The 14,339-nt window shown below is 37.0% G+C and overlaps 1 protein-coding gene across 1 annotated transcript in view; it reads left to right on the forward strand.

Moving 5' to 3' along the window:
- The first annotated feature begins 875 nt into the window (after nt 1–875).
- Nucleotides 876–14,339, forward strand: part of Vps36 (vacuolar protein sorting 36) — a 120,374-nt gene continuing 106,910 nt past the window's right edge. The window contains exons 1-2 of the mRNA XM_067135443.2: nt 876–1,145; nt 1,845–2,040. Of these exons, the coding sequence (XP_066991544.1) occupies nt 1,050–1,145; nt 1,845–2,040 (292 nt within the window). The 5' untranslated portion in view covers nt 876–1,049. The remainder of the gene's footprint in view (nt 1,146–1,844; nt 2,041–14,339) is intronic.

The raw sequence follows: 14,339 nt of genomic DNA on the forward strand, positions 1-14,339 counted from the left end.
ACTTTTGAATAGGCCTGCTTGTGTATATATAGAGACCACAGTGTAAAATATGGTGTATATTTGTACAATTATTTTAGTTAGGTTTTTTATAATGAGCATAAACTCTTCCATCTGTACTTAGAGGTTATAGGTAGTACAATAGAGTACAGAATTATGTCAATGTTGAAGTGATATTTTTAATAGAAGTTGTGTTTATAATATGGTTTATGGTGTATTAATTTTGTATATTTGCGTTCAGTACCTACAAGATGATCAGATATTTCATCCTATTGTATTAGTTTGAGGTTTTGTTAGTTTACATTTTTATATGGGCTAACAGCTGACATATCCTAGCAAACTGTTCCCTAATAAACATATCTAATAGCATTTCACGGCACTTACGAGTGAACTGGCGATGGTTGGCTTGTGTACCGTAACCCCCTACTTACTTTGAGCATTCAACATTATTTCATTAAATATTGTTAATTACAGGAATCTGGAGCTACCTTAGAACCAACAGTCTATTGTCACATAACCACAAATGAATTATTCACATTCGTTAAACACTGTCATCACACAACTTCTACTGTACATTTAAGATATGTATTTTAAAAAGATTTTTATCATAACTAAGGCCGGTTTTATTGCATGAAACACAAAGAATAACGAATTTAACGTATACGTCTATACAAGTACCGTCACTCTGCCATGACACTTGTCGTTTGTTTCGCCTACAAGTGTCATGGCTGCTAGAAGTTCAAAGTGATTCAAAGATGGTCGGCAGATAGCAGTCTATCTTTCATGTCGTTGCTTTTCCCTTTACATATTTACTCCCTGGTTTACCTTTCTTATGATTTGGCAACACTGTTTTATTTTGACAGTTTAATACTTTTCGTGCATGTTAGTGGAAGGTTTTAATAGCATGGCAATTTCTGTAAATGTTTTGTTTTAAAATATATTGTTTCTGCTGCCCTGTTGCAACTATATAGTTTGCTATCATGTTAGTTTCTGATATAGAACTAATGAACACGGTTTATGTATAAATACAGTACTCATTAAAGTAAATACAAATGGATCGTTTTGAGTATGCAGAACCACGTTTGGGTTCAGGCGAATCATACATTACTCGGGAAAGTGGAGTTAAGCTGTATGATGGGGACGAAAAGGTACTTATAAATGTGTGTTCTGACTATAAACTTACAACTGTACAGGATTGGTTCAAATCTTGTTTTCATGTAGAGTATGTCCTAAGTTCCTAACCTTAAAATTTATTATTATTATTGAAAGTTCTTACTTTTAGCCACTTATTCATCTTGGAAGAAGGGTATTTTCTGTATTAGTATTTGTTTTTTTGTTTTTTTTTGAGTGATAGGCTGTATAGCGTAGTTATTAGGCGTTCTCTTCTATTGTATGTATGTTTAGTCATCAGCCCGAAGGCTAGTTGGATCCTCAACAGTTCCACCATGAGCTGTCATAGATGGCCTAGGCATCACTGAAGAGGCGTACTAGGGAAATGAGGAGTGAGGAAGTTTCCCGTTGCTTTCCTCACCAAGCCAGAAGTTGCTATTACATATCAATCTGCCAAGCCCACTGAAATGCATGCACCAACCGACCCTATGAGCAACAGTTTCACACCATTCATAGCAGGGACTGGCTGCGTAAGGAATGGCATTACTAGCATCGCTCATACCTTAGTCTCTTTCATATTGTCAAAGCCAAGGATAAGACAGAGACAGATCAATGAAAGTAACAAAATTGCTTTAGCCCATACCAGAAGACTTAGTGCAGTGTAAACACTAGGTCCCGCCAGCAAAGGCATTCTCTTCTATTACTAAATTAAATTATTTGTATTTTTTTTTTTCCAGACTTCTTTTGAAGGAGGTGAAATAGTGTTGACTTCTCACCGGTTATTATGGGGACGTCCTGGAGATATTCCTCGTGGAATGACATGCCTTTCTTTGCCACTTCATTGTGTGGTATTCTGTGAAGAAGATAGCGGGGGTACATTTGGGTTTAGTCGCAGCAAAAAGATCATATTACATCTCTCAGAACCATTACCTGGTAAATATATCTGTTTGCTTTTTAAAGTGTATGATCTGCTTTACATTGTCACATTAGTAACACTTCCAGTACCCAGTTTATGCAATGTGGTTGTGTGTCTGCCAAGCAGCTCCGACTAGGTGGTAGGCTTGCCAACGTTGGCGTTATACACAGGTGTTGAATAACGTGAAAGATGATGAAAGAGGTTACAGCTACAAAATATTGATCTGGACGAGACCATTGGGCTGGGAGCATAAGCCACCAGGTTAGAGTGCCGATTTGACCAACAGGCCTCTAGCATCCCCAGGAACCCTGCTAAAATGTAAAAAGTAGTAAGGTTATAGGAGCACGCCATGACAGAACGAAAGTGTCAGCCTTGCGGGATCGCATGATGCCAACTCTGTCAGAAAAACAGCTGACCCAAGCTGGCTAATAGCAACATAGAAAGTGGTCGCAGATATCAGGTTTACACTGTCTCCATTTTAATTCTTCCATATAAGACAAAACACGTTTAGGGGCAGGTTGGTGGGTCCTTGGCAAGAATCGAGGAAGTACCTCTCCTTTCTGCTACTTCAGGTATTGCAAAAAAAAATTTTTCTATGATTCCAACCTCCGAACCGAGTATCAAGATAGCATCCATCCATGTAAATATACACTTCAAAATAAAATATTATAGGAAACATGATGCTTAATAATTGATTAAATATACCACCCATCACACTTAAATGTCTGCAAAACTCGTCAAAGGAACCTTGGAATACCTGATTAGCCTTGTTGCCGGCTTCTCACCAGAGTGGCTGTGGTTTGAATGTTGAATGTATATGTTGATGTTTTAAATGAAAAGTCATGTTAGAATTGTTTGGATTTCATGAAAGATGGGAGGTCTCGTAGCTATGATCACAACATTAACAGTCGATTAAAACTTTTAGCTTCCTTTTTTATAGTGTTGTTGGCATTGTTTTTATTGATAGAATATTTTCTAATTCCCCCATTTTGTGATTTACTATAATTACGTCCTAATTCATGAACCATGGGCAGTGGCTGAGTGGCCTAGTAAGTGGTCCTGGCAGTAGGCATCTTGGACATATTCTGAGTCATCGCCCTCCTTGTGCTCAGGCAGCTAGGACTATACAATCCCAGAGGTGCAAACCTTTGAAGTGGATTATCAGTAATCGCCCTTCGCCCCCGAGTAAAATTTCGAGTCAAGTCCAAAGCATGCTCCTTCCTTCTCAACAATGACACCCCTTTTGCCCTTCCCTCTAGCATTCTATTATAGAGTTTATCATATTACACAATAACATTTGCACACAACCTGTTAGTTCTGTGGTAAAACATTCCTTGTAGCTTGTTTCTCACGCAGCAGCTGCTTTCAGCGTAGTTTTTCTTGAAGCATCTTTCCCACTGTGATGACATTTTCGTCTTCTGAACCATAAGCGATTCCAGTGCAGATGTCCTTAATGTAGGCCTCACATCCTTCTCAATCTTTCTGTCAACTGTCAGGTACACTTAACACAGCAGATACAATATTACTGAAGGATTTATAGAGCTCCTTCATTCGCAATTAATTTTACAACGTTTATGGGTAGCAGATGAAGTCACGATCAAATAAGTATCTTTGCCAACTCACAAGCGTTGAAGCAAGGGCAATTTAGGAGAAAGGCTTGAAAGGATTGAACATTTTTCCTTCTTTTTCTCCGTAGAAAATTATTTTTTAGTGATAATGTCAGCTTTTCCGTAATACTTTCCCCTTTGACGTTAATTCTGTAATCGTGAGGTGAAATGCATAATAATTACGGACAATCCGTAATAGTTGGCACCTCTGCAATCCACGAATGGTCCCTAACCCATGAGAGGAGAGATCCTCACTGGGACTATGTGTCAGTAGGGTAGCATCCTACTTCACAGAATTTTCACCAAGAACGCTCAGAACGTTTTAAGCAAGCCTCAGACCTTTCGGCTGTAAGAGAGTCCCACTTACATTTGACAGGTGACAGACTCCTTGTAAACAACTTGGCGAACAAATGTAATGGAAAATTGATGGTAGAATGAATTCTTGGTTCAAGGTATGTACAGAGTTTAGATAAGGCTGTAATCTTTCACCTTTGTTGTTCATAGTTTACATGAATCATCTACTGAAAGGTATAAATTGGCAGGGAGGGATTCAGTTAGGTGAAAATAGTAAGCAGTTTGGCCTGTACTGACGACCTGGCCTTAATGGCAGATTGTGCTGAAATTCTGCAGTCTGATATCTTAGAATTTGAAAATAGGTACAAACGGTAGGCTATGATATGAAAAATAGCCTTTCCAAGACAAAAGTGATGTTGTAGGTAAGAAACCTAAGAGAATTGAATGTCAGGTTGCGAGTACATAACTAAAACAGGTAGATTATTTCAAATATTTAGGTTGTGTAATCTCCCAGGACGGTAGTATAGTGAGAGTGAATCAAGGTGTAGCAAGGCTGATACATTGAGTTCACAGTTGCAATAAACAGTATTCTGTAAGAAGTAAGTCAGCTCCTGGGCAAAACTGCCCGCACTGGTCTGTTTTCAGACCAACTTTGCTTTACAGGAGTGAAAGCTCGGTGGACTCGGGATATCTTATTTCAAGGGTGTAAAAAGTCATGCTTTTTATTTTAAAAATCAAACTCATAGATTTTTTTAGATTTAAATCAGATTTATGTCAATTTATATTTTTACTAATAATTTGATGTTGATTCGTGTATGCATCATTGTTTAGTAAGTACCTGAGGTGAATAATAAAGGATCTAGGCTATCTAAATTCTGTGTTTTAACAATATTGGGGTATGATATATTAAAATATATTTCAACCAGTATTTCTGTCTCGTGGCTTATTCTTTTAAATAAAAAGAACCAAACTGGAAACTATTCTTTACACCAAGCCTGTTTCTAAACTAGTTTTTCATCTTTAGTCATATTTAGAGCTTCCTTATTTAGGTGTTTATAAACACAGGCTTGGAAGTTTTGTCTACACTAAGTCTGTTTCTTTTGAATGAACAACACCAAACGTAAAAAACACATGTTCTACACCCGTGTATGGTACTCTAGCCATTAAGAGTTGCATAACTTTGTTACCAACTTGCCAATGACATTTTCTTGAGGTTTCCATCACTGCAAAGCAGACACACCTTGCACCACCTCATTGGTGAACATCATTGGAATGAAGCGTTGACATTTTACTTGATTTTTCAAACATATTAGGTAGTGTTTTTTTCATTAATTCCAAATTTCCATAACACTTGTAATTCCTCTAAGTCATACTTTAGATAGTTTTCCACATGCTTGTCTAATGGTTCTTTATTAGTTTTAACACATTTAAAACTTCAGCAATTCACTTTATTTGAAGGTCACTAACCTTTCTCTTAATGGCATCTTGAATATTGTCTCTATTTTCTTCTCAAATCCTCATAAGTATTGGTCAGATTTTAATGTAATACAATCTTCGCAAGTAGTGGCTAGTTTTTAGTGTAAGATTGAAAGAAGTAAGACAATGCATTGTGTTCCAATTGAACTTCCTGAAGCAGGAGTAATGATTGTCCTCCTTCACTCGTAAATTTTGCGTTAGCAAAATTATTATTGCAGAAGTATTTCACAATTCCTACTACATTGTCCTTTATGTTTGAGGTGTCTTGGGTAAGATCCTGAAAGAGAAGATTTAAAATATTAGCAGACCAACCATATTTAATTATATCAATATCTTCCCTTTCTTTCAGACATCTCCTCATTTTTGCCATATTGCTTACATTGTATGTAATGAAGCTTCTCGCCTTATACTGTACTTTAATTTGCTTTCACAACTTTTCACTGAATTTATTGCAAGTTCAATTAAGTAGAAGGGTTTTTTGTGTGCGTGTGTATTAGCTGTGTTGAACAGATAGATACATGCCCCCCTTTTCAATAGTCACTTTTCACTCCAGAAAGCTGTTAAGTTTCAATTCTTAATCAACACTTGTGCATTGAAGTCTGGCGCAGGAACAACCATGGCTGCATTCATTTAGTTAACATCCAACCCACGTGCTGGAAGAGCGCTCTGTTTATTTATGTGTGACAGTGTTCTTGCCAATGCCAGTGAATTTGTTTATTATTACAAGTTTCTTTTTTGATAATATTTAGTAATTTAGCGTTATAAATTAAGTTGGTAGTCAGTCTTTGTGTTGGTGTTCAGGATGTAGTCAACTGTTGAAGTGAAACAATACATGTGTTTTCACTTCATATTTCAAGTTTAGGCCTATGTCTCATAGTCAACCAGTGTAAAACTGATATTTACTCGTACTGCACTTGCCACTTGGGGCGAAGCGTCAGGGGAGAAAGGGTAGACAGCACGTACCCTTAACATTTTGTGAACGAAATATTGTCTAGTCAATTCAATTATATTTTAGAACATTAATTATTTCCATATACATGATATTATTGAATTCCCAGTTTTACTTATTTTCGTCTCACTTCGGCAATGCCCGGGCTCGCGTCAATAACACGAAGCACGTAGGCGAAAGTAGACGCTGTCCATTCTGTGTATGTTCCCTTTGATTTTCAAAGCTTTCAGATAGAGCAACACTAACACTATCTGTAGGTGCTGACTGTGGAACTATGACTTTCCTATAACGATATTTTTCCTCTAAGCGTCTCCTCTTGCTCTCATTGGCTAGTATTTGGATCTCAGTTATAAAGGTGCTCTTATTGGCTACAATCTCAGGCATGCTTTAAATATAATTAATTTGAATATACTTTATGATAAGACACGTCTAAAAATAAAATAATATTCAAATACGATGAATAGCAAACTTACATCCAATAAATAGCATCAAAACCCTTCAAGTACATGCATTTTCTTGCCCGCCAATATTCGTTACAGTATTATAACTTCAACAAGTATTGGCTCATATAATTAATAATGAACTCCAGAGTGTGTATACGGAAACAACAAAATTGCTTTTAACATGATGCTGTCTATTCCGTTAACTTCACTTTCTAGTGAGCGTGCTGTGAGTGCCTTGAAACGAATTAAAACCTATTTAAGGAATTCAGTGACCAACCAGAGATTTGGGAACTCTAGCTATACAGAAGGAACTGCTGTGGCATGTTAGTAAGACGCCTGATTTCAAGACGAGAGTAATAGATATATTTGGTGAAATGAAGGACAGGCGGATTGAACTCATTTACAAGAATATGACCTGTACGAAAATCTATTTATTTCTCTTATTAAATCTCATAACAGTGAATTATATTGCTATTCTTTATTCTAAAAGTGTGTTGTAATCTGACAACTCCCCGCTGCCTATTTAGTCTATATCTAAAAATAATACGATTGCACGTAGGGCTGTAGGTTGTTATAGAGTCTGTCTTAGTTTCAGAGTCATTAATATAATATTGATTACAGATCTGTATGCGTCGAAAACAAAATTCCATATATAATATGATTAAAATAGTTTAAATTTTTAAAAAATCTGTGTCTACCCCCTTACGTAGTTCACGCTTCGTCACTGGTTTTAACTACTCAACCTCAACATTGATTTACAGTTCACTCTATCTTACTATCGTAAAAAAACATTTCCACGTGAGTTATAGACGATAACATGTAAATAATTACACCTACAACTATTTTGTGATTGCTGTGATCACTTCTTATTCTGCACAACCTCAATTTTCATTCACTGTTCGTCCAGTCTTATTACCATGTATAATATTTTTACCAGAGGTGGATGAAGGCATGCTATAATTAGGCCTTTCAAACGAAGCTTTATCTGACCCTGTAATAATTAAGAGGGGAATTCCTCAAGGCAGTATTATCGGACCTTTATGTTTTCTTATATATATAAATGATATGAGTAAAGGAGTGGAATCGGAGGTAAGGCTTTTTGCGGATGATATTATTCTCTATAGAGTGATAAATAAGTTACAAGATTGTGAGCAACTGCAACGTGACCTCGAAAATGTTGCGAGATGGACAGCAGGAAATGGTATGTTGATAAACGGGGTTAAAAGTCAGGTTGTGAGTTTCACAAATAGGAAAGGTCCTCTCAGTTTTAATTACTGCATTGATGGGGTGAAAGTTCCTTTTGGGGATTATTGTAAGTATGTAGATGTTAATATAAGGAAAGATCTTCATTGGGGTAATCACATAAATGGGATTGTAAATAAAGGGTACAGATCTCTGCACATGGTTATGAGAGTGTTTAGGGGTTGTAGTAAGGATGTAAAGGGGAGTGCATATAAGTCTCTGGTAAGACCCCTACTAGAGTATGGTTCCAGTGTACGGGACCCTCACCAGGATTACCTGATTCATGAACTGGAAAAAATCCAAAGAAAAGCAGCTCGATTTGTTCTGGGTGATTTCCGACAAAAGAGTAGCGTTACAGAAATGTTGCAATGTTTGGGTTGGGAAGAATTGAGAGAAAGAAGAAGAGCTGCTCGACTAAGTGGTATGTATGTCTCAAATATTATTACAGTATTATAAGTCCACCTATTCAATACAATACAATATGATCCACTATTTCATATGGTCAAAAAAATATTTTTTTTTTTTTTATACATAATACATAAAAGTCAAAGGTACATGTTTCACCCTCCTTACGGGCATCATCAGCCTATATCAATCTTAAAAATAATACAAATAGAGACATTCTAATCTTATAAATTATAGGTTAAAATGCTGAAAAATGATTACGTAAAACATTATACAATAACATCTAAAACAACGATAATGCACCAAAGTATGTTAAAAGAGAGTGGATTAACAGTTTTGAAGATTAAGTGGTATGTTCCGAGCTGTTAGTGGAGAGATGGCGTGGAATGACATTAGTAGACGAATAAGTTTGAGTGGCGTTTATAAAAGTAGGAAAGATCACAATATGAAGATAAAGTTGGAATTCAAGAGGACAACCTAGGGCAAATATTCATTTATAGGAAGGGGAGTCAGGGATTGGAATAACTTACCAAAGGAGATGTTCAATAAATTTCCAATTTCTTTGAAATCATTTAGGAAAAGGCTAGGAAAGCAACAGATAGGGAATCTGTCACCTGGGCGACTGTCCTAATTGCAGATCAGTATTGATTGATTGATAGTGTCATTGTTTCAGACTTAACCATTGTGCACTTAACCTCACTTTATATCCACACTAGGCCTAATTCACTCTTACTATCACACAGAATATTTAAGGTTATTAAAGAGTCCTTCAGGTAAGATAAGTTGTTAATTACTTATGTGGGTAATGTTGTACGCTGTCTCACTTCTGATTCTTCTATATATTCTTGAGATGGGCTGCTGAATCCCTGGCAAGCATAAAGTAAGGATCTCTCCTCTCTGCTATTTCAGATATCGTAAAACATTATTTTTCTACAATTCCAAACGTGGGATGAGTACCAAAGCGCCACCCAGTAGACCATAAGCAATAAGACAACACTAAGAAGGCTAATTGTATATTAATTTTGAACCGTGGACAGGAGGTAATAAGATGAGAATAAGTAAGCCAACTGATTTTAATCATAGATATCTATATACAGGATTTTAAGACTTCATCATGGAGTACCAAGGCATAGGAGCGCAGAGAAGCGGTGACAGTGAGCGCAGTGCCCGCAGTGGTGAGCGGACATAATCATCTCAAAGAAGCAGTATGATTTTGCCTACAGAAACTAAACGGAACTGAACTCACCAGCTATATACATGCTCAGGACAAATAAATAAATCAAATCAAGTAGTGAATGAAACAACTCACCAGTATTTACAGAAGATGTTGAAAGTGATCTCCCTGAGGTGTGATGCAAGCTTCACATCTTGTAATGAGATTTGAAAACACACTTTGCAGTTCATGGACACTGATGGAACACACAGTGTTCTTAATTTTGATTTTTAATTCTTCTGCAGTTCAAGGATTATTCCTGTAAACTTTTCCTTTGAGATTTACCCATACATAAAAGTCGCAAGTGCTTAAATCAGGCGAACGAGGGGGCTATAAGGCTTTACTGATGATCTAATCATCACCAAACACTTTCTGTAGCCGTCGCAAAGAGCTATGCACCGTATAAGCCGTTGCACCATCCTGCTGGAAATAGCTCTACCTTTTTTCCTCTTCAGTAAGTTCAGCAAAAAATGGTTTGAGAATGTTGTGAATATAACGGTCGGAAGTAATTGTGTCGTGAAAAAATATCAATAATTCGTCGGGCACTAACAGCCCACCATACACCCACTTTCACTTCGTGCAGAGATCTCGGCTGTAAAATTTGCAGGCTCTCTGTATCCCAGATCCTGTTGTTCTGTGAATTGACGTATCCACTCAAATGAAACCACGCTTCGTCGCTCATAAAAAGAAAATTTGTATCCACGATACCATCGTGGACACTATTCGTTAGCCAATTGCAAAATCTTATTCTTGCAATAAAATCTGAAGGCTGTATGCTATGGACTGAATGAGTCCTTTAAGATCGTAAATGTAATAATTTTGTTGCATTACATGCTGACAAATGTGAAACACCAGTTTCCTGAGCTAATCTCAGAAGCGATTTATGTGGGCTGACATGCAGTCTTGCCTGTATATCTGCTAACCTCACATGTGTGAAAGCTGTTCTCCTTTGCTGTTTTTCCTTATTAGTTATGGAACCAGTACTACGCCGCTTGTGAGCAAGTTGATGCACATAACATTTTGATGGTACTTTAGAACCGGGAAACTGTCTACGGGATTTTTGAAGGAACCTTTTAACTGGTGTTTTCTTCTTGTGCAATAACACTCAATCGAAAATATTCTCTGTGCTGTATTGTACTTAACAATTGCGATAAGAACCTTACTGTTGTATACAAGGAACTTGGTATACAAGGCACAACATAAAAGTTCATTACTTCGAAATTTTCATACAGTATGTACACAAAAAGAACGAAACTTGTCTTGAAGTTTAATGTGCTGCACACGTTCAATGCTAACATAAATCAGTAGAATGATGGTCTTAAAACTCTATACATTTATACACTTCAGTATTTCTATGTACATTGAGTTCTATCTTGATAAGATAGTCTGCTCTGATGAATGAATGTCCGTGATAGTGGAAGACTGCCCGTAGTTGGTAGAATGACAAGTGGAACTTGTAGAAAGTCCGAAGTAGCAGAATGCTAGTTACGAGTTGTAGGACTTGCAAGGAACTTCCGGTAAAGTTCATGAATAGCAGAATGCTTGGATTGAAGTTGGAGAACTTGTGGGGAACTTGTGTTAAAGTTCATGAGTAGCAGAATGCTAGGATAGGATGCTCGGCAGCGCTACAGGAGGCAGGATACATGAGGCAATGTCGTGAGGTGAAACCTCACGGCCAGAATTAGTCCACCTGTTCAGAACACTTATTTAAGAGAGTACCTCCGTGTCTGACATAGGGTCGTTGGACACTTTGGGAGTGCCTGGAGAGGCGGAAACGTCGCTCAATATATAGTGCTGGCTGACGTCACAAACGATTACGTCAGCGCACTGCAGTCCACCTTGTGGTCTCCCGAAACGTTGATGCTTGGGCGGGCTGCGGAGGACACACACAACACTTACAACACACCTTAAAAGTCCAATCATTACTAGCGAACTGAGCTAAACATCTTGCTGCCTCAGCTGTTAACACTTCTTATCACGTCAGGCTTGACACCTGTCATATGGCACCTGCTTGGGGATTCCCACAACCTGTGAACAGAAGTGGGAAGTCTTAACTAACTTCCTGTATATCTGCATATATAAATATTTGTATAAAACAACATGTCCTGAATGACTGACTGACTCATCATCTGAGAGCCAGAACTACTGGACATAAAGAAAAGAAATTGTGGGGATATGTTTATATTACAGTTTTGCTGCTTACTAAGGAAGGATTTTTGGATATTCCTTCACTAAGGAGGTGAAACGGGGGGTGAATTTTTAAAATGAGTACATATATCCATATCTCCAAAACTGAAAAGTTCAAAGATGTGAAAATTGGTATTTGGAACCTACTTTAAAAATTAAAAAACATATTTTTTTCAGAAAATTCACCTAAGGGGGTTGAAAGGGACTGAAAATCGGGTTGAATCTTTTAATTGGGATACTAATATATATCAAAACTGAATGTATTTCAGGCGTGAAAACTGGTATTTGGAATCTCCTTTAAAAATAAAGGAACACTTTTTTTTCTGCAGAAAATCTATTTAATTGGGGGGGGGGGGGGGTGAAAAGGACTGAAAAATGAATGTTCTTTTTTATGGGGATACATGTATCTTAAAAACTGAAGATGTGACACACAAAATTTTTTATTTGGATCCTCCTTTAGAAATAAAGAAACACATATCTTTTTGTCTTTTAAAAATCCACTGAAAAGTGTGGGTGAAAAGGGGGTAAATTTTTAAAATGAGTACAACTCAAAAACTTAACATGTTACAGAAGTAAAAATTGATGTTTGGAATCTCCTTTTAACATAAAGAAACACATATTTTTTGGTTTTAGGAAAGTTCAATTTAGAGGGGGGGTGAAAGGGGCTGAAAATGGGGTTGAATCCTTTAACATTAGAAAGACGGAGGGGTCATTTTTGACCCTTATATGAATTCAACACTCTGCTGTTGCCATAATTTATCTTAGATTTCGTTCAGACTGTATGACTTTGCATCACTTAGGCTTTATTTGCTCTTGTTAAAATTTGGTTGCCCCAGCCCTAACAGTTTGGCCCCTATAATTCAATTACCCTAGAAGGACAGAAGGGTCATTTTTGACCCACATTGGATTTTACAAGAACTTGCATTGTATTTCCATAACTTTGCTTCTAATATGTTTCCTATGCGTGATGCAGACCGTTAGCTTCTTCCCACACTCCACCAACGTGAGTCAAGGTTGGAACAGTCCCGCCATTTGCAGTAAGGAGCTTGTGAAACTTGTATTATAAACAGTTTGTTGTTGTTTGTTGCGGTTGTTTTACGAATGATTCCTCAAATATGAGAGCAAAGAAGGTATTGGAGACTGGGCAATATAATAGTTTCTGTCCAGGAACTAAGTGAAGACTCCAGGGACGAGTCAGGTCCAGCACCACACTGAAAATGAAATGTTGTTGATGGATGCATCACAAGGGCATAGAGATTCTTAATGGATGAATTTATCATCAAAATCCTACAAAAATGCATGGAAACAGAGGATTAGCCCTGGATTTGAAATCACTCTGGTCCAAAAAGTGGGAACTTGAATTGTGTAAGAATGCTATATCCCGAGATCGTTTTATAGAAATTTTGAGATTCTTGAGATTCAATATCGGATCCTCAAGGTCAGAGAAACTTAAAACCCTTAAGTTTGCCCTGATATCAGAAGTACGGGAAAGGTTTATTTCAAATGTCATATTTGCTATAAACCTGGAGCTTGGATTACAATTGATGAACAACTGTTCTCCAGAAAAACTCGCTGTCACTTTTTGCAATTTATGGCATCCAAGCCCGACAGATACAAGCAAAAATTCTGGATGGCCATGGAATACGTCTTGAATGTATTTCCTTATCTAGGAAGGGATTAACAGCGCCCTGAAAATGTGCGTTTGGGTGATTATGTTCAGTGTTCTCCCTAGGTCCCATTTTTACAGACCGCCCAGCTAACATACCCTAGATATGTGCTAGTTACGTTATATGAATACATATTTGAGTTATTGGGTGTTTCAAATTAAAATATAAATACTGTAAAACTGTATTATTTCAATGATAATTCTCCATTATTGTCAGCTTAATTGCATCAATTACATCGCAGTTTTGATGTTTAGCTTGACTATCACCTTGTGTTCATGAGCAGTGCCTGGATTAGCATGGAATCACATGCGAGCACTCAGTTCTGCATGACGTCGCAAACCCGTACGGCATTCCACAGCAACCGAGTCGCAGTGTTCCATGTTCATACCTGCCAACTTTCCCGATTTACGCGGGAGACTCCCGATTTTACATGTGATAAATATCATTCTTGATCCGTATTGATGATACTTGAATGGAATAATATCAATAAGTTAATTTATTGAATTTACCACCTAATCAATACAAAATGTCATACTTTAGTTGGTTTATTTTGGCATATTAATTAAAATGGTACATGTTTTGCCTTGAATTCAGGCATCATCAGCCATTATCTTAGCTTAAAAATAGAAACAGGCATCTGATTTATATATACATGAAATAAAATTAAAAAACCTTGGAGAGACTAAAATTACAATTAACATATAGTAAAAGAATTAAAGTTAAGTTGGTTATAAAGATATTACAATGAGTCAGTAAAATAACAATTGGTGAAAGTAATGGTGATATGACATTAGAAGGTTTCTATTATAATTAAAAAGAAAGAACAAAGCAAC

This window comes from Anabrus simplex, chromosome 1 (genome assembly GCF_040414725.1).
Source record: "Anabrus simplex isolate iqAnaSimp1 chromosome 1, ASM4041472v1, whole genome shotgun sequence".
Lineage (NCBI taxonomy): Eukaryota > Metazoa > Arthropoda > Insecta > Orthoptera > Tettigoniidae > Anabrus > Anabrus simplex.